Genomic DNA, 18858 nt, shown 5'->3' with positions numbered 1-18858 from the left:
CTTTAGGACCAGTCATCCAGAAACATGGATTTTCCTACCACTACTATGCTGATGATACGCAGCTATACCTCTCTTTCCCCCTGTTGATCCCTCGGTTCCAGCTCACATCTCAGCCTGCCTGTTAGACATTTCACACTGGATGAAAGATCATCATCTTCAGCTTAACCTCGCAAAAACGGAAATGCTTGAAGTTTCTGCCAATCCAACTCTACACCATAACTTTTCAATCCAAATGGATGGGGCAACCATTACTGCATCCAAAATGGTTAAAAGCCTTGGAGTAACGATTGATGACCAACTAAACTTCTCTGACCACATTTCTAGAACTACTCGATCTTGCAGATTCGCACTCTATAACATCAGAAAAGTCCGACCCTTCCTATCTGAACATGCAGCTCAACTCATTGTTCAAGCTTTTGTTCTCTCCAAAATGGATTATTGCAACTCTCTAGTAGCTGGGCTTCCAGCTAATTCTATCAAACCTCTTCAGCTGCTTCAGAACGCAGCCGTACGAGTGGTCTTTGATGAACCCAAAAGAGCACATGTCACTCCGCTACTCACCCGTTTGCACTGGCTGCCAGTTGCTGCTCGCATCAAATTCAAAGCTCTGATGTTTGCTTACAAAGCGACCTCTGGCTTTGCTCCTTATCTGCTCTCACTTCTGCAGATTTATGTGCCCTCTAGAAACTTGCGTTCTATGAATGAACATCGCCTCGTGGTTCCATCCCTAAGAGGGAAGAAATCACTTTCCCGAACTCTCGCATTCAATCTGCCCAGTTGGTGGAATGAACTCCCTAACTGCATCAGAACGGCAGAGTTATAAAAGAGAGAAACGACTAAAAGCTCAACTATTTAGTCTCCACTTTCCTTCCTAATCTGTAACTGCCTCTCTGGCTATACCACTAACTGTACTCTCTCAAGAAAAAAAAAACATTACTAATGCTTTGCTTCTTAGACTTTACACACCTGAAACTTGTCCATAGCACTTATTTACTGCTGCTCTTATAGTTGTGTAAATTGATTCCTTGTCCTCATTTGTAAGTCGCTTTGGATAAAAGCGTCTGCTAAATGACTAAATGTAAATGTCAATTTTCCCACTGGGGCAGTGGCTTTCTTTGAATACTACATGTGTTTGTAGCAAACAAGTTAATCAATGACATGGTTTCCGCTACATTCATTCTTCCATGGCTGGGCACCACGCCAAAATTGCCACGCCACAGCTACATTACAGCTTCTCATTCAAAACATTCAGTCATGTTTTTTTTTTAATAGCGGGTAATAATCGCACCAAAACATATTAAAAGGTAAGTAAATTATAACAGCGCAAACTTTTCTGTAACCATAGTAGTGCTGTGCGCTATTTGTTTAACCCTTTAAGGTTACGTGCTGACTGGCTGACTGACAGGTGCATGATGCGTGAGGCCAGCAAACACGACGTATAGCCATTTCACTTTATGTTAGGACGCATTAATACCGCTCTGTAGGTCTATTGGAGACATTCAAAAATATTCCTAGCAAATGTAATAAATGTTATAAACATACTTGTTATATAAACGCACAATCTCACATCAGCAGCGTTTATTTGAGAGCGCACAAGAAGATCTGCGCTTGAGCAGCATATATTTGAGGGGGTAAGCTCGATTTTCGACCTTATCTACCTTCTTTATGTATTTGAAATGTATGATGTCTGGTACTAAACAAAAGCTAGTGATATTTGCAATACATTTGTGCAAATGAAAAACTAGTATGAGAAACAGTATGTCTTGTAACATTTGATGTAAGATAGATATTTTACCACATGAAATTACCAAGCAGTCTGTTAATGACTTACCCTGAGCATAATGGTACAGGGCATGGGCCCGCCCTCCATGGCAACTGCTCATTGGAAGACAGTGCCATTAATCAGAATCAGAATCAGAATCGGTTTTATTGCCAAGTGTGCTTCACACACACAAGGAATTTGTTTTGGCTACAGAAGCTTCCAGTGTACATAAAGTGACATGTGACAACACAAAATAATCTGAAAAAATAAAATAATAATAATAAAAAATGATGAACATTAAACAGATGCGGTTAGTGAAGAAACCAGATCCAAACCAGATCACTTAAAGATGCGGTTAGTGAAGATGGACCAAACCAGATCACTTAAAAACCTACTGCAACAGTAAAACTTTGCTTTTTGCATTAGCTCACTCATGCTCGCTGCTGCTCTCTGCCCCCTCTTGCCTTGCTCTCGGACACTGCACCGCCACGCAATCGGGTCGCAAAGAACTTTCCATGCAACCTCTTAAAGTTTAGGAACCGCTGAAACTGAAAAAAAACTTCTGCAAACCGACTCACAGCATTCTGTCACCCTGGTAACCCAGGACAACTTCCACTCACAAGCAAGTGAATCCCAAGGTCATCACTAAAGCTGAGTCACTAACCATTCAGGAACGTTGTGTTTCGTCAAGGCTAGTCAGCGAGGGAAACTCAAACAAATGTTGTCTCTTGCTGAACTGGTGCAAATTGATCTTAAGCAGTTAAAGATAAGCCAAATCTCTGCTTTTGTGATTTCTCAAGTGGGATTCTAAGAATCTCGTAATAAGAGCTAAATTTAATTTGGGATAAATTGAGAACCACTGCTCTGAGGTACTCAATATAGCAAACTATCATACTCAAAATGAACTGCCTTCCTAAAGTTACTTCTCTATTTCAGTATATCCCTGTAAATGTTTTTTTTTTTTTTTTACAATATTTAAAACAGTTTGAGAATTTAGTCAATTAATTTCTCTTGAACAATTAGCACCCTAGGTTGCATAAGAGTACATCGCAACAGCCAGTTGATAAAAAAGGGTTGGGGTTTCCTGAGCATTTATTTCATTATTATGCCTTCAGTCTGATACATCTCACACACTGGTCTATCCCTCCTGAGAGAGCTCCATCTTGCTTTATGGTTGAACAAGCCATCCTACTTCCCCTTCTCCTACTACAATGTCTATCCATCCATCAGTTTATTCATTTTATATTGTAAATGTGTTTTTTTTAGGCTGATCTCAAAAATAATCATTTTTTACTGACAAAATTTTAGGTGCAGGCTAGGACTGTCTTTTGCAGATAACGTCCTTTTGGCTTCATAGGACATGGACCTTCATCATACAGTGGGATGGTTTGCTGCTGAGTGTGACACGGCAAGGAAATAAACAGCACCTCCAAGTCAGAAACCATGGTGCTTGACTGGAAAAAGGTGGCCATCTCCAGTTTGGAGGAGAGTCTTTACCCCAAATGGAGTTCAAGTATCTGTGTTTTTTTTTAAGAGGAATGGAATGTGAGATTAAAAGATGGATCAGTGCAGCGGCAGCAGTAATGTAGTTGATGTGATTGTCTGTTGTGTGGAAGGAGCTGAGGCGAAAGGCAATGTTCTCAATTTACCACTCAATCTAGGTTTCCTACTCTCACCTATGGTCATGACTGAAAGGACAAGATCTCGGATACAACCGGAAACATTTTATAAAGTGTTATGACCCGCTTGTTTGAGTCGCAACATAAAAGAGAAATGAGCCAACAAAATAGCCTGAATGCAAAATATTTATTATAAAATGTAACTCATAGAACAATCAAAACAACCAACAAATGTCTATGGATAATAATGAAGATAAAAAACTTAGGATATAATCACAACAACACTTTAACTACATGATATAAGTAATGCAAAACAAAACCATAAGGTTAAAGAGTCAATGAGATGGCTGGTCTTGACATTAGGACTCCTGAGTAGCCACAGCGTCCTGGGGTAGCTAGCGCAACAACTTTTATATACCCATTGATGAGTAATGCAGGCATCCAATCAGTATTTACCACAATCTGCAGTCTTAGGATAATCACAGTGTATTAATATTGTAAAATCTCATACCTGTTGCTCTGCCTGAATCATAAAATATTCATCAAGTTTGTATTTTACTCAAAAAAGTAAATGTAGTAATCTAGAAATTATCTTGAACCCAAAAATAAAGAAACGTTACTAATAAAAGATGCAACACAGGACAATTGAATGGGCTTTCTTTACTTGAGGCCCTGGTATACTGCAAACTAACCATCCTGGAGCTCCACCTTCTCTGTCGTGCGATGTCATGCCAGTGATTTGTTTCTCATTCAGGGAGTCAGACAGAGAATATAATCCAAAACAATACTAGCTACATGAATACACTGGAGAGTGGAGTAGAGATGTATCCGCACCTGTACAATCACTTGCAAAGAGCAATTTCCACGTATGAGGATTTCATTCAGAAAGCCAATCATCTGAAAGAGTATGTAAACGGGCCAATGAAATGCCAAAGGAATTGGCAGTGTCAGCTTGCGCACCTAATGCTTGTTGCAATCAATTTAACATAAAACCACAGAGAAAGCAAGATGAGGCATCCTTTTTAAGCCGAAGAGACTGATATCTACAGCTAAGGATCAATCATTATGGCGATGCAATATAACGTTTCCGTTCCCCGAGGTTACTTTAGTAACCAGAGCGTTCCCCTTTGGATGGGGAACTTCAATGCTATAGTGGATTTTTAAGCCACGTATGGGGAAATGTCTGGAAAACGCCATAATAACTGCACCTTACCTTCCCCTCCGATGAGAGGATAGCCAGGCATAGCGTGAGCGCGCCTGCATCATAGAGAGGGGCGGTCTTCCAACGTGATCCCTGGCCCTTACTTATCCCACTTCAAAGAAGATTTACGGATTTAGATATAGATTTTTTGGGAGCCGTAAGCGTCTAGATAATTCTAGAAATTTAATACGACAGTACGTTGGGAAATCATGCAGTCCCGAAGGGGAGGATGTTGCGGAGGCCACTTGCATCCCAAATGGGGAGATGATGGCAGAATATATGGACTAGCCCTGAGAAGGGGGAGTACGCATATAATAAGATGATTAGCAGAGAGGGAAGACCTGTGCGGACCTGTGAGTGGGGGACTGCATCGTGGCTGAATAAGCATATGGGATCCCCTAGTGGGGATCACGCATAGCGGGCACCTATACCCAAAATGTGGGCTGACCAGAGGGCAAACCTACAATGTAATGGGCCAGCGAGTGACTCCTCCGCTGAGTCAGTGCTGGGGGCCTTGGAGGAATCTTCAGGGCTCACCTAAGCGGGGAACTTTACTGACAGAGTGAATAAGCGCACGTATCTCTGTGTTAGGGAGAATGGCGTGTTTCAACACCTTAACAGAGTTGTTTCCTCAATCACCAAGGGTTACCTAATACCCTTGAGGAAACCGGCTCCACTCACAGATTGTAAAACCTTGCAAATGTATTAGGTGTCGCCCAGCCCGCAGCTCTACAGATGTCTGTTAGAGAGGTGCCGTGTGCACGCGCCCAAGAGGATGCGATGCTCCGAGTGGAGTGCGCACGCACTCCTGGGGGACATGGCTCACCCAGGCTCAGGTAAGCAAGAGAGATGGCATCCACTATCCAGGTTTGGCATCCAGGTTTGGTTGGGCCAGGGGGGAGCAACTAGCAAGACCTGCTCCTCGTCCTCCCTGACCTTGCACAGTAACTGCACGAGCAGGCTCACTGGAGGAAACGCATATTTGCGTATGCCCCGATGCCCGCTGTGGGCCAGTGCATCCGTGCTGAGAGAGCCCTCGGTCAGGGAAAAAAACAACTGGCAATGAGCATTCTCAGGGAAAGCTAACAGACCGATCTGGGCTTCCCCGAATCGTGCCCATATCAGCTAAACAGACTCGGGTGGAGTCTCCATTCTCCGGGACGTAAAGGCTGCCGTGAGCGCGCGTCGGCTGCACGGTTGAGCTTGCCTGGAATGTGAATGGTGCGCATCAATTTCAGTCACGTATGACTCCAAAGGAGCAGACGGCGGGCGATCTGAGACATGCGGCGAGAGCGAATACCCGCCATTCGGTTGATATACGCCACCGCCGCCGTGCTGACCAGCATGTGCCGCTGCTCCAGCACCGAAAAAAAACGGTGGAGAGCAAGGAACACTGCCAACAACTCTAGGCAATTTATATGCCAATGCAACTGGGTTCCTTTCCACAGGCCCGCATCTGCATGCCCCCAACACACAGCCCCCCAGCCCGTGCTGGAACAACATGACTGGACGTCTGTCCTGGAGGCACTCCGGCCTGTAGGAATGAGGGGTTGTTCCAAGGGCTGAGGCGACACAGCGCAGTAACAGTGACTCGGTGTGTGCCTGCGTGCCATGCGTGTCTGGGGACTCAATCGTGAAGTCAGTGCTGAAGTGGTCTCATATGGAGTAATCAGAGCGGCGTGACAGCGGCTGCGGATGCCATATCCCCCAGGAGCCTCAGAAATCATTTCAGTGGGACCACTATTTTGCTGTCAAACTCTCTCAGACAGTTCAGCATTAGCTGAGCGCGCTCTCTGGAGAAGCGCGCTGTCATGGTGACCGAGTCCAGCTCCAGCCCGAGAAAAGGGATCCTCTGCACGGGGGCGAGTTTGCTCTTTTCTCAGTTGACCTGAAGCCCCAACAGGTGCAGGTGCCGGAGCACCTTGTATTTGTGCATAATCAATTGCTCCAGAGAGTGGGCTAAAATCAGCCTGTCGTTGAGATAACTGAGTATGCAGAAGCCCGCGAGCCAAAGGGGCGCTAAGGCACCCTCCGTGAGCTTGGTGAAGACCCGCGGAGACAGAGAGAGCCCGAAGGGGAGGACTTGTATTGCCAAGCTTGACCTTTTAACGCAAACCTTAGTAACTGACAGTGGCGTGGAAGAATGGAGACATGGAAATACGCATCCTTCAGGTCTATCTCTGCAAACCAATCCAGGCAGGCAGAGCTGGAAGGCATAGAGTCCCAGACTGGCAGAGTTTGGGCTGTCTGACTTAGTGGTTTGAAGAGCTTAGTCGGTTGCGGTGCGAAGCTCGTGTAGCAAGCTTGGGTCGGACCCACCCTCGTGCAGCCGGGCCAGCGCCTGCGTTTGGTAGTGCTGGTAGGTGGTCATAGCATGCAAGGTGGAAGCATCCTAGCCCGCAGCCTTGTAAGCTCTAGCTCCGAGGTAGGCAGATAACCTACAGGCTTTAGACGGGAGACGAGGCGGACGCAGCCAAGAAGAGGCACCACGCGGACAAAGTTTGACCGCAATGGTGCGCTCAACCTGAGGAATCGCCTCATACCCCCTGGCTGCTCCACCGTCAGATTGGTGAGGGCGGAGGGACACGCATTACGGGCAGAAAAAGGTGCCCTCCAGGACTGCCTGAGCCTACTGTGCACCTCCGGGAAGAAGGCTTCAAGGCTTCGAAGGCTTGGCCCTCTTGTCCTCTACGTAGCACCCATCTAGTCGGTCCGGCCGCGGAGCTGGGGGATAAACCATCTCCAACCCCAAGGCCAAAGCAGCCCAAGAAAGCATTGCTAAGATATCCGTTTCAGGATCCGTTTTGACAGCGATCACCTGCCCGGAGGGGCGAGCGGTTCTGGATCCTCGTCGAACAATGAAAGCCCACCCTCCGATGCAGCAGTGGAGGTCTGGTCCCCGGTATCATCGAGCTTAAGGGCTACCATCTGGTTAGACGGATCGCTTCCTCTGCTCGAAGCTTGGATGGAGCGTTTGGAGGAGCGAGGTCCGCGGGCCCGAAGGCGACGGAAAATCTCCCACTGGAACCCTCAGACCTGCCAGAGTGCCCGCTTCAGTGCAGGGGACAGCTGGGGTGGTTCACCCTTTTGGAAAGGCTAGCCGCGATCTTAACTGCACAACAGACATGGCATTGCAATGACGACATGAACTGCCCTTGAACACCGCATTAACATGCTGGACCCCCAGACATGCAATGCAGTGCTCGTGCCCATCATCCAGGGACAGGAAACCACCGCATCCAGAAACGCACAGTCGGAGCGTCATCCTGAAAAGGACGTGCTGCACAACTGCGTTGCTCTTTTAGAAAATTTGCAACTTTGTACGCACCGCTCTGGAGGTCCGGACCCAAAGAACGCCAGGCAAGGGAGAAGCCCAGCTCAACCGTCTGCCACCATGTGTACACAATCTGGACCGGGAGACCATTCTCGTTCGCTCAAAATCGCTGGATATCAGCAGGAGGAACCCTCATTGACTCGCTCAGAAGGCTGTAGAAGTCTCTGAAGCGAAAACGATGCCTCATCTTGCTTTCGCTATGCTTTTATTGCCAAATTGATTGCAACAAGCATCAGGTGTGCAAGCTGACGCTGCCAATTCATTCATTGTTTTGCTGCATTCATATCATGTGTGCAACTTTTTGTCCATGTGTTTCTTAAGCTGCGCCAAATGAGCGAAACTCTGTAGACTCTGATCTGTACAGTTTCTCTCCAGTGTGAATCCTCCTCTGTTTTCAGATGTGTTAAATGATTAAACCTCTTGTCACAGTGTGAACACTTGTACGGTCTCTCCAGTGTAAATTGTCTGGTGCAGTTTAAATTTTGGAGCTGTAATAAGTCTTCTCACACTCAAGCACATATACTCTTTCACACCAGTGTGGATCTTCATGTGTTCATTAAGGTTTGCTGATCGGTTGAAACTATTCCAGCCTTAAATGAATGTGAATGGTTTCTCTCCAGTGTGGGTCTTCATGAGTTTATGAAGGTCTGAGGATTTGCTGAAACTCATCCCACAACGAAACTAGAGTTTGAGCATGCAAAATTCTGCTGTATGGCGCTGTGAAAAGGGGCGGGATTAAACAGGATGAGTAGACATTAAAAAAGTGACCTATTGGTCCATATTTTACATTTCCATCCAGAGAGGTCATGTTTTGATCTACGATTGGTCTCAAACAGTCAAGTGATGCGATTTCCCAGGTCACAGTTCACCAAGCTTGAACTTTGCAAGGCAGTGAACTGCGAAACTTGATGCACAAACTAGGTTTCCGGTCTGATGTATTCGCATGCGTATGAATGGAAGTCTATGGGGAGAAAAGTCCAGTGTGACCACGGCTTAAGTGCAAGTGAATGGTTTCTCTCCAGTGTGGATCTTCATGTGTAGATTAAGGGATGATGATCGGCTGAAACTCTTCCCACACTGAGTGCAAGTGAATGGTTTCTCTCCAGTGTGGATCTTCATGTGTAGATTAAGGGATGATGATCGGCTGAAACTCTTCCCACACTGAGTGCATGTGAATGGTTTCTCTCCAGTGTGGATCCTCATGTGTAGATTAAGGTTTGATGAGCGGTTGAAACTCTTTCCACACTGAGTGCATGTGAATGGTTTCTCTCCAGTGTGGATCATCATGTGTTGATTAAGGGATGATGATTTGCTGAAACTCTTCCCACACAGAGGGCATGTGAATGGTTTCTCTCCAGTATGGATCATCATGTGTTGATTAAGGTGTGATGAGTGGATGAAACTCTTCCCACACTGAGGGCATGTGAATGGTTTCTCTCCAGTGTGGATCCTCATGTGTTGATTAAGGGATGATGAGCGGATGAAACTCTTCCCACACTGAGTGCATGTGAATGGTTTTTCTCCAGTGTGGATCCACATGTGTTGATTAAGAGATGATAATTGGCTGAAACTCTTCCCACAATGAGTGCATGTGAATGGTTTCTCTCCAGTGTGGATCCTCATGTGTAGATAAAGAGATGATGATTGGTTGAAACTCTTCCCACAATGAGTGCATGTGAATGGTTTCTCTCCAGTGTGGATCCTCATGTGTTGATTAAGGTGTGATGAGCTGTTAAAACTCTTCCCACACTGAGTGCATGTGAATGGTTTCTCTCCAGTGTGGATCCTCATGTGTTGATGAAAGTTTGATGATTGGCTGAAACTCTTTCTACACTGAGCGCATGTGAATGGTTTCTTTCTAGTGTGGATCCTCATGTGTAGATTAAGGTGTGATGAGCAGTTGAAACTCTTCCCACACTGAGTGCATGTGAATGGTTTCTCTCCAGTGTGGATCCTCATGTGTAGATTAAAGTTTGATGATTGGCTGAAACTCTTTCCACATTGAAGACATGTGAATGGTTTCTCTCCAGTGTGGATCCTCATGTGTAGATTAAAGTTTGATGATTGGCTGAAACTCTTTCCACATTGAAGACATGTGAATGGTTTCTCTCCAGTGTGGTTCATCATGTGTAGATTAAGGGATGATGATTGGCTGAAACTCTTCCCACACTGAGTGCATGTGAATGGTTTCTCTCCAGTGTGGATCATCATGTGAATTTTAAGATAGCCTTTTCTTCCAAAACTCTTTCCACACTGAGTGCAGGTGAAACGATTCTTGTCTCTCCTTTTCAAAATACCATCAGTCTGTAAATGAGTTTTTTCCTCAGTTTTGACATGATGTTCCTCCACTTTACTCCCCTCATTCTTTTCAATTAGGTCTGAAATAGATAAATAAAGCATTAGTTTTCATTAAGTCTTATTTATCTAGTGCCTTTACAATGTAAATTGTGTCAAAGCCTCTTAACATAGAAGTTATAGTAAATGGACTCTATGCACGAACTCTGCTGATGTGTTTCCGGTAGATTCTTAGTCAGTCTCTCTACTTCTGCATAGCGCGTTCTACAGCGAAATCTAATAGCGGCGAAACCTAAACGTATCAGAACATGACAAAGAAGGGAGATTTACTCTTAAATTGATGAGGATCTTGTGCCAGTGGATGTCCAGCATCTGGAACATCATTGTTCAGTTCCAGAATCCACAATAGTTGATTAGTACACCAGGGGCCCATTTCAGAAAGGAGTTTAAGTGACCAATTAGAGTATTTTAACCCTGAAAAACCCTGAAACCCAGAGTATTTAATTCCCTGAAATGGAAACTCTGGGTTTTCCACTTCAAAATGGCAGGTTTGCTAAACTCGAGAAAGCAGGGTAAGTCAAGTCTGTTTCTGAAAGAGAGGTAACTTTAACTCAGAGTCAGTTACTGTGGTAACTTACTCTGTGAACCTAACCTGGTCAGGAGCAGGTTCTATTCTCTAAACTCTGAGTTTCTCTTGGTCTCCTCCCCTTTTTTAAAGACGAAGCTGTATTTCTCGCCTTAGCCTTACATTTCCAACCAGTGACTGTATAAAATATGGATGACGCGACAGCACCATTTCCCATTGAACGATTTGAGGGCAAAATGCCTCTGTGACGGGTACAACTGTCGCAAAAGACTGATGAAATTGAAGCCTGGGCATGCGCAGAAGGACTCTCTGATGGCACCAGAGGAGGAGCTGCAGAATCGAGCTTCCAACCAAACGCTTGTTGTAAAATCAACCACGCCATCGCACTTCAGCAGCGTTTATTTGAGAGCAAACAAGAAGATCTGCGCACTCTTAAAGGGGCTTATATTTGAGGGCGTGCAAGAAGTTTTGTGCATGAGCAGAAAAAAATTGGCGTGCAAGCAAAGAGATCAGCATGCTCGTAGGCTATTACATAAATGTGATCTCAACCTCTAATACTGCGCTCACGACATTTGTCATTGAAATAACGCCACAGGTAGTTGGTAGATCTGTGTAAAAAAGGCCTGCCGCCACAGCTGGAAAAAATTCTAGAGGAAACACTGATTTGTACAAAAAACTTTGCAGTATTAATGCATCAACTGATGTCTATCAGCTGCTGCAACATCGCTTGTATTGTTTATTATTTTTTGCTTGTATTGTATTGTGTTGTTCGTTAGAATATTGTTTATTATTTTTTGCCTCCGTCATCATTTGGTTTATTTGATGCCTTCATTATATCTGGCAAAGAGGAATTTACATTATTTTTTATGTTTATTAGGAGTTTTCAAATAAAAAGTTAACAGTAAATGATGTATATAATTAATTTATAACATTTACAGCTCTATTTGTTATATAAGTTTCGGTTTCTAGAACATTAATATTTTATAACAGCAAATTCAGTAGATTAACTCATCAACATGCCGAAACTCAAAATGTCAGAGACGTCCTGTAAATCAAGTTCAAATAACCTTACAGGAGATCAAAGTGGAGATCGGCTAACATTAGTTTTGTCTTCCTAACTATTATTTCAGACCCATATAGAGAATTGCTGCTAGATAGCGATCAACTGTATTTTCCCCGTCATACTTCAATTTGTTTACAATGTGTCATTTCTTGTGCAGCTTTTATTGTTATTTTTATATTGAAATTCTTGATACTTGTGCACTACAAAATTTATTCAATTTTATAATTATTTGTTTAATACTTGTGCAATCAATACAGGTTTATTATTATTTATTTTGGCCTTTATTTGAATATTTGCGATATGTATGCTGTTTGTATTTTATTCAAAGGTTAAACTCAGTGCCCACAGTTTGCGTTTACATAGTAGCCTGCATTTACTGTTATATCAACACAAATGGTTGTAATAACGTTAATAATAACCGAGTAGGTACAGCAGACGGAGTCGTGACGAGGGGTAAGTCTCCGGCAGGCGAGGATCTAGCTAGCAGGAACTCACCGGAGTGTATTTTGCTATCAGGGTGGTTTGGCGTGTATCTGCAAACTAATAAAGCCCAAAAAATACCTGACCTTACCGAATAAACAGTGTTCCACCAGATCCTGTATGTCAGAAACTATAGTTTACTGCTGAACTCATTTTATCGTGGTAAAATAACACTGAAATCTAACAATAATACTTCAGTCTCCTTATGAAGCTCAGACAGTCTGCTTTGAGAAACTGTCAATCACAGCTGATGACACGCCCAGCAATAAATTACTGCTAAAAACAAACTGTTTACAAAAATGAAGATCTGCACCTATATCAGCATGATAACCAGTGCCTTAATTGACCAGAACCATCTTTTGGGACATTTTATTGCTAGTTAACACGGAGGAGGCAGGCTTTATGACTTATACTGCAGACAGCCCCCAGAGGCCGATCTAACGGCCGGGACCTTCACTCAAAAGCAGGCTTGCGGCACACTTGTTTCCAACCACCTAATTTATTGCTTATTTTGGAGAAGCGCATAAAAAAACGATTGATGGAAACGTCATGATGCACATAACTTTTGAAAATATGCATGAAAAACATGTGCACAACTCGTCACCTTAGAATTATAAGGTTCTAACTTGACATTTTTGTCAAAATTGAGTTATTGACATATTTATATTAAATGACAACTTATTTACATTATGGGATGTTTTTTAGAAGTTCTTTACATTTTAAGACGTTTTATTCAAAAACAAAAAAGGTTTTATCTGAAAAGTCGAACTCTATTTTGGCTATATAAGGTTCCATCTGTGAGCCAATCAGCATTTCGAATGCACGACCAATCAGGATCAGCGTTCTTTTGTCATTCCGCCGCACTGCTCTGTTGTGGAGCGGGAAAGACCTGAAGGAAATCATCAATTAAATAATGCCACGCCACACAAAATTAAGAAGAAACTTCACTGTCGACTACTTTATTGACGATCTTGTCAAGGACAGAAGTCTAAATTCCAGGTAAGTTCGTTTTTTCTGTTTGTTTCGTTTAAGGTCTTGCAGAGAAGTTTATTATCAGACACCATATTAGCTGTCAATGCTAGCAAGCTGTTCCCTTCATCTATCCTGTGTAATGCAGACCCATAGTCAAGGGGGGTTCGGGAGGTTCGAAAGACCCACCCCCCACTGACAAATGTCTAGAATTTGTCCCAAACATGAGCTCATCCGTTTTAATTTGGCTGCGAAGTCATCATACATAACGTTAGTGAAAATAATTAATCAAAAAAGGCTTTAAATCCAAGCCGAATACCCTGTTGGCTGTCGCTTCAGTTTTAGCCAATGCAAACTATTATTTATCTAAAATACAGCTGTGCAAGAAAACATACAATCAGACGTTAGTGAAGTCATCCTTCGCTACTACTACTGTTATTAAATAGAGATGAAATGATGTTATCCATGAATTTTCTAATGTACTTTACAAGAAAGGCCAAAAAAATCCTGAAGCTCTATTATTATTATTATGCCATACTATATTATTATTATTATTATTATGTCTGAATTTTTTTTATCATTCAAATGGCCAAATTCTGACTGAATTATTTGTTATATGCATAATGAATGACAATAGGCCACAGACCTTAACAGATAATTTTTTCTCTAATGATATATGATGTAATAAATTTGTATTTTAATTTTTGATAAAGTAATGTTAGCTATAAAATAGTTAGTGTGTAAAACTACTCAAATAGTACGGCTACAGTTTGTGTAAGATTGTTAGAGCAGTTACCTCAGTATTAAATGGTAAGGATTGCAGAATGATTGTAGGTTGTAGCCTGTAACTAGTCAGTGGTACCAAGCTACACACTATTTATTTTTCTATTATTGTGATAAGTAATTATACAAATTATATGAAACACCAGGAGAACAGCAAAAAGAAAGAGAGCACCAGACAAGGAAAATATGAAAAAAAGCATCATCAGAGACAAGGGGAACAACTGAGGCAGAAGAGCAAAGGAGCAGTGTGGTACAAGAGCAACGTGAAATTGAACTTTCAGAGACAGAGAGACAAACAAGCAGTCTAGAAATACCAAGACAGAGACCAACCGAAAGAGGGAAAGTAAGAATTAGTTTTAACTACAAAAAGTAGTGAGAAACTTTTCAGAATTTACTGCTTGTCTATTAAAATATACTGTGTATTTAAATGTAATGTAAAATGTAAATAAGTAACTTAAGTTGTGTTTTTTAAATATTTTTTTCTCCAGGCAGGTGACCAGGTAGAGGCAACAGAAGGAGCAGCATTAGGGCCATGGCTTTTATCAGACAAAGCAGAGACCACACCTGCCAGTCCACCAACTGAGGAGCTGGGGACTAATCAGAAAAGAAGAGGCAGGAGACGGGTTGCCAATCCTTCAAAATGGAAAGAATCTACCCGCAAGAAACTTTATCAGGAGGGCAAGGAACATGTCAACTCTACAAATAAAATGGCTTCAGCCAAACATGTGAGAACTTTGAAGAACTGTACTATGTCATGTAAATTCAAATGTGCAAAAAAGTTACCCCAGCTGAAAGGGAAAAATGCTTTACGGAGTTCTACGAGTTGAGTCAAAACAGAAAATATGACTTTATAGCCATGACTACAGACTGTGACAAAACAAACAGGCAAACTTGTGATGAACCACAAAGAAAGAGTACCTACTCATTTAAGTACTATCTAAACATAAGGGGTGGAAATAGTGAGAGTCTGTAGGCTGTATTATCTGGGCACTATTAACATACACATGAATAAAATCTGACTACTTCCATGCCAAAACCCGTTTAAAGGGGGAAGCATCCAAGAAAAATGCATGGATGCAAATCAGAAAGAGGAGGTAAAGGCACACATCAGTTCATTTCCTGTTGTTGAGTCACATTACTGTCGTGCCAACACAGAAAGGCAGTACCTTGAGCCAACACTCAATGTTTCAAGGATGTATGATCTCTACAGACTTAAATGCAGTGAGAATGGAAATACTCCTGTGAAAGAATCGTATTATCGATTAATATTTAACACAGAGTTTACCCTAAGCTTTCATGCCCCTAAAAAAGATCGGTGTGATCAGTGTGAAGCATACGAGACCGCTGTAAAGCAAAACATGGTAAGCCAAAGTGATGAATATAGACAAACAAAGCTTATGGCTGACAAGACAGCAATGCGTCAGGAGCGCCAAAAAGACAGAGAAGATAAAGATACTCTAACAGTCTGTTTTGACCTACAGAATGTTATTTCATGTCCACGAGTTGAAATTAGCTCTTTTTTTTATAAGCGAAAACTTAACCTATATAATCTTACTGCTCACAGTTCACAAACCAAGAAAGGCTACTGTGCTTTGTGGACAGAGGCAATGTCAGGTAGGGGAGAAATGATATTGCAAGTGCACTGGTGAAAATACTAGAACGCGTTTTGCATGATCATCCAGATGCCACTGAAATAGTAACTTGGAGTGACAGTTGTGTGCCTCAAAACAGAAACTCTATAATAGCTTTTGCTATGGCAGACTTCTTAACAAGGCATCTCCAAGTAAAAAGGATTACAATGAAGTACTCTACTCCAGGTCACTCTGCAGTACTAGACAACATGCACAGCCATATTGAAAAGGCAATGGCAATGTCTGAATTCTTTTCACCGCTGTCTTTCTTGCGTGTTTTACTGAAGGTGAACAGAAACAATCCATATGAAATAATACAGATGAAGAGTACAGATTTCTATGACTTTCAGGCATGTTCCAAACTGTTTCAGTGCAAACAGGTTCCATTCTCTGAGGTGTCTCAGCTTGTGTTTGATCAGTGTCCATACACTCTTCATTACACAAAGTCACATGCACAGCCTAAAGTTACAGTTGACCTAAGAGGAGCAAGGAGACAAATGAGAAACCTGGCACCTACCTCCATCTTACCCAAACCAAGGGTACTCCCCAAACAGAGCACCATTTCAGAGGCCAAGATGGGTGACATTAAGTCCATGTTTAATTCATGCCACTAGCAGATAGACAGTATTATACTGCTGTGTTAAATAAATAAAAAGAATGCATTTTCACAAAAGAAGATGAACCAGTTGAAGCACCTATGTACAAATCATTAAGGAGATAATAAAGAGATTTAAATGCATAATTTATGATCTTTAAAAAATGAAAAGATGTGTCAATGTGATGACTTAAAAGGCAGTTTTGACATTAGATGAAATTTTTAAATTTACATTGTTGAAAAAAAAACATTTTTCATTTTATTAAACTTGGTTAATCCACTCATTTGCTCATTGTCTGTTTTCTTTTAAAGATTTTAAATTTGATATTAAGCCTTGAAGGGTAAATAATTTATTTAATTCATGGGGTCTTAATTACAACAATAAATACTGCGATATTTAATACATAAAATTAAGGTCTGCACTGGACAATATTTTAGCACAGCCTTGTATGCTTAATTTGAACAAGAATAAATTATTCATTAACACCTTTACTGTTTCAGTATTAATGGTAAATTAACACCTTAAATGTTTCAGTATTAATGGTAATATATTATTAATGATCTCCAGAGCATCTGGAGCATGTCAAGAGCTTCTGTTTTTCGCATATCATGTCTTTAAACACCACCACGCGTTCTTTGTGTGTCAGCACTGTCTTATAAGGCGCAAGTACATTTATTAAATAAAGAAAAAATTCATGTAGCTTCTTCTACCGCAGTAAATTCAGTTTTTACTGTTGATATGTGGCACCAGTTAATCAGGAAGTGACGATATTGTTCTTCGATTCATTGGATGGAAACGCTGATTTATTTGCACGTCTTTTAGGCGGTACTCCAGTTTTGCACATAAATTTAATCAATATATTTGGATGGAAACATAGCTATTGCCTACATTTCAGTCACACAACAGTCACGTATGGGAATGGCTTGTCCTTTTTTAATGAATAATTAGCTTAAATTCACAGACCTTCAACAGGGACATGTACTGTTACTAGATTAATGGGATTATTATTCTTTCTAAAACTTATGGTTTAGTTCTGCTCACATTCTAAATGTGATATCAACCTCTACCAGTTGATTAATCATAGAGGCAGACACACGAGCGCACTTTTAAATCTATTAAAACTGATCAACATGTCATCCGCAGAGTGAAACAACAAGCTGGACAGTCATCAGCTCTTTCTATTACAGCGAGCATCAACCCGATTTACACAATGGTTTGCCTTCTGCCCATCAGTAAAAGCTTGAGCTAAAGACTAAAGAGTAGATGATCAAGCAAAATTTAGTCATGTAAAAAAAATTATATAAACACAAACTGAACATAATTTCTATGTTGAGGTCTGCACTGCAGGAATATAAAGTTGTCAATATAATAAACATGCATGTTCAATGCATTAATATAAACATGTAAACATTAATAACAGAACAATTTGAGTGAACATTTGCTCTGCACTAATGTTAATATGCAGGGTTTTTTTTTGTGCAGACTCGGGCGATGGTTACCTTCATCAAATGTACCACCTCCGTCTTTTGGCAAAAATCAGGCAGGCAACTTGTCAGACCCCAGTGATGCTCAATAATGCCAAATGCATTTGTTTCAAGTAGCAAAAATGTAATGAATGGGATACCACCTCCAACTCATTTTCAACAAGGAAAACCTTACCTAATTACAGGTAATTAAAACAACATAAAAATCGATATGAACTATGAGAAACAGACACGACTAGCATATAATTGCTATTCTTATATATAGCATAATACTCACCCTCAAAATGATCGATGTAACTTGAAATGTAGAATTTTAACCTCTTTTCTTCTTTGCTGTTTGGTGTGACAGCTCTCTGTCTCACGATTCGATTAATATCCTTCATGGTAATGTGAGGAAACTTTTACAAACAACGAGTGTAATCTATTATCTGTTTACAGTGATCGCAGTGCTGTACCGGAAAGTTGACATGCGGGCTAATTGCAAACGCGGAAGAGATCTTGCATAGAGTCCATTAAAACTGTCAATCAAGTTTCAGAGTTCTTACTTCATTGATCATAAAGTTATTTTGGTCATATTGATAAGACAGATTTGAAAGCTGTTTGAAAAAAGTTATGGGGTAACAGCTGAACAGACAGCTGAATATTTGCCTCGCAGACATAAGACCATACCTGCCAACACTTTTTTCTCGGGATTCTCCCGTATTTCAGACCCATCTCCCATATTCTTCTGTCTTTTAGTTATATTCATGGCCGTTTTTTTCTCCATTGGCCTCTATTTTTGATTGCAAAGCCATGACAGCATATAATCATGCATTTATGATTGTTGGTGTTTTCTGTGACGACAGTTGACATTGTTTAATTGGTCTCCACCCATGGGATGGCAAAAAGGAAATGAGTGAGAGTATAAAGGAAGAGGAGGAGAGTTTAAGAGGGCAGCATTATGTGGTGTGTGGAAGAAAGAGAAGTTGACTGAAATGTTGCAGCTGTTGCACTTACTTTAAAAAAAAATACACGTTTCTTTAGCCCGCTCCACAATTCACACATTACTGTCTGGC

At 41.6% G+C, this 18858-nt stretch overlaps 2 protein-coding genes across 4 annotated transcripts in view; one reads left to right on the top strand and one right to left on the bottom strand.

Annotated features, from left to right (window-relative positions):
- Positions 1-18858, top strand: part of LOC130221901 (zinc finger protein 721-like) — a 364016-nt gene that overhangs the window by 151366 nt on the left and 193792 nt on the right. The window lies entirely within an intron of this gene.
- The window catches only part of LOC130221919 (gastrula zinc finger protein XlCGF8.2DB-like), an 80436-nt gene continuing 69486 nt past the window's right edge, over positions 7909-18858 (bottom strand). The window contains exons 2-4 of one of the 3 annotated variants that reach the window (XM_056454481.1): positions 10044-10294; positions 9456-9707; positions 8542-9287 (exon numbers count right to left, since the gene is read on the bottom strand). In XM_056454481.1, coding sequence (XP_056310456.1) covers positions 8910-9287; positions 9456-9707; positions 10044-10294 — 881 coding nt within the window. In that variant the 3' untranslated portion in view covers positions 8542-8909. Of the gene's footprint in view, positions 8319-8541; positions 10295-18858 lie in introns of those variants that run through there. The other 2 variants (XM_056454480.1, XM_056454479.1) reach the window with 2 other exon arrangements.

Source organism: Danio aesculapii, chromosome 4, assembly GCF_903798145.1.
Source record: "Danio aesculapii chromosome 4, fDanAes4.1, whole genome shotgun sequence".
Taxonomy (NCBI): Eukaryota; Metazoa; Chordata; class Actinopteri; order Cypriniformes; family Danionidae; genus Danio; species Danio aesculapii.
The sequence above is the reverse complement of the archived record's forward strand: the minus strand, read 5'-3'. Positions and strand labels throughout refer to the sequence as shown.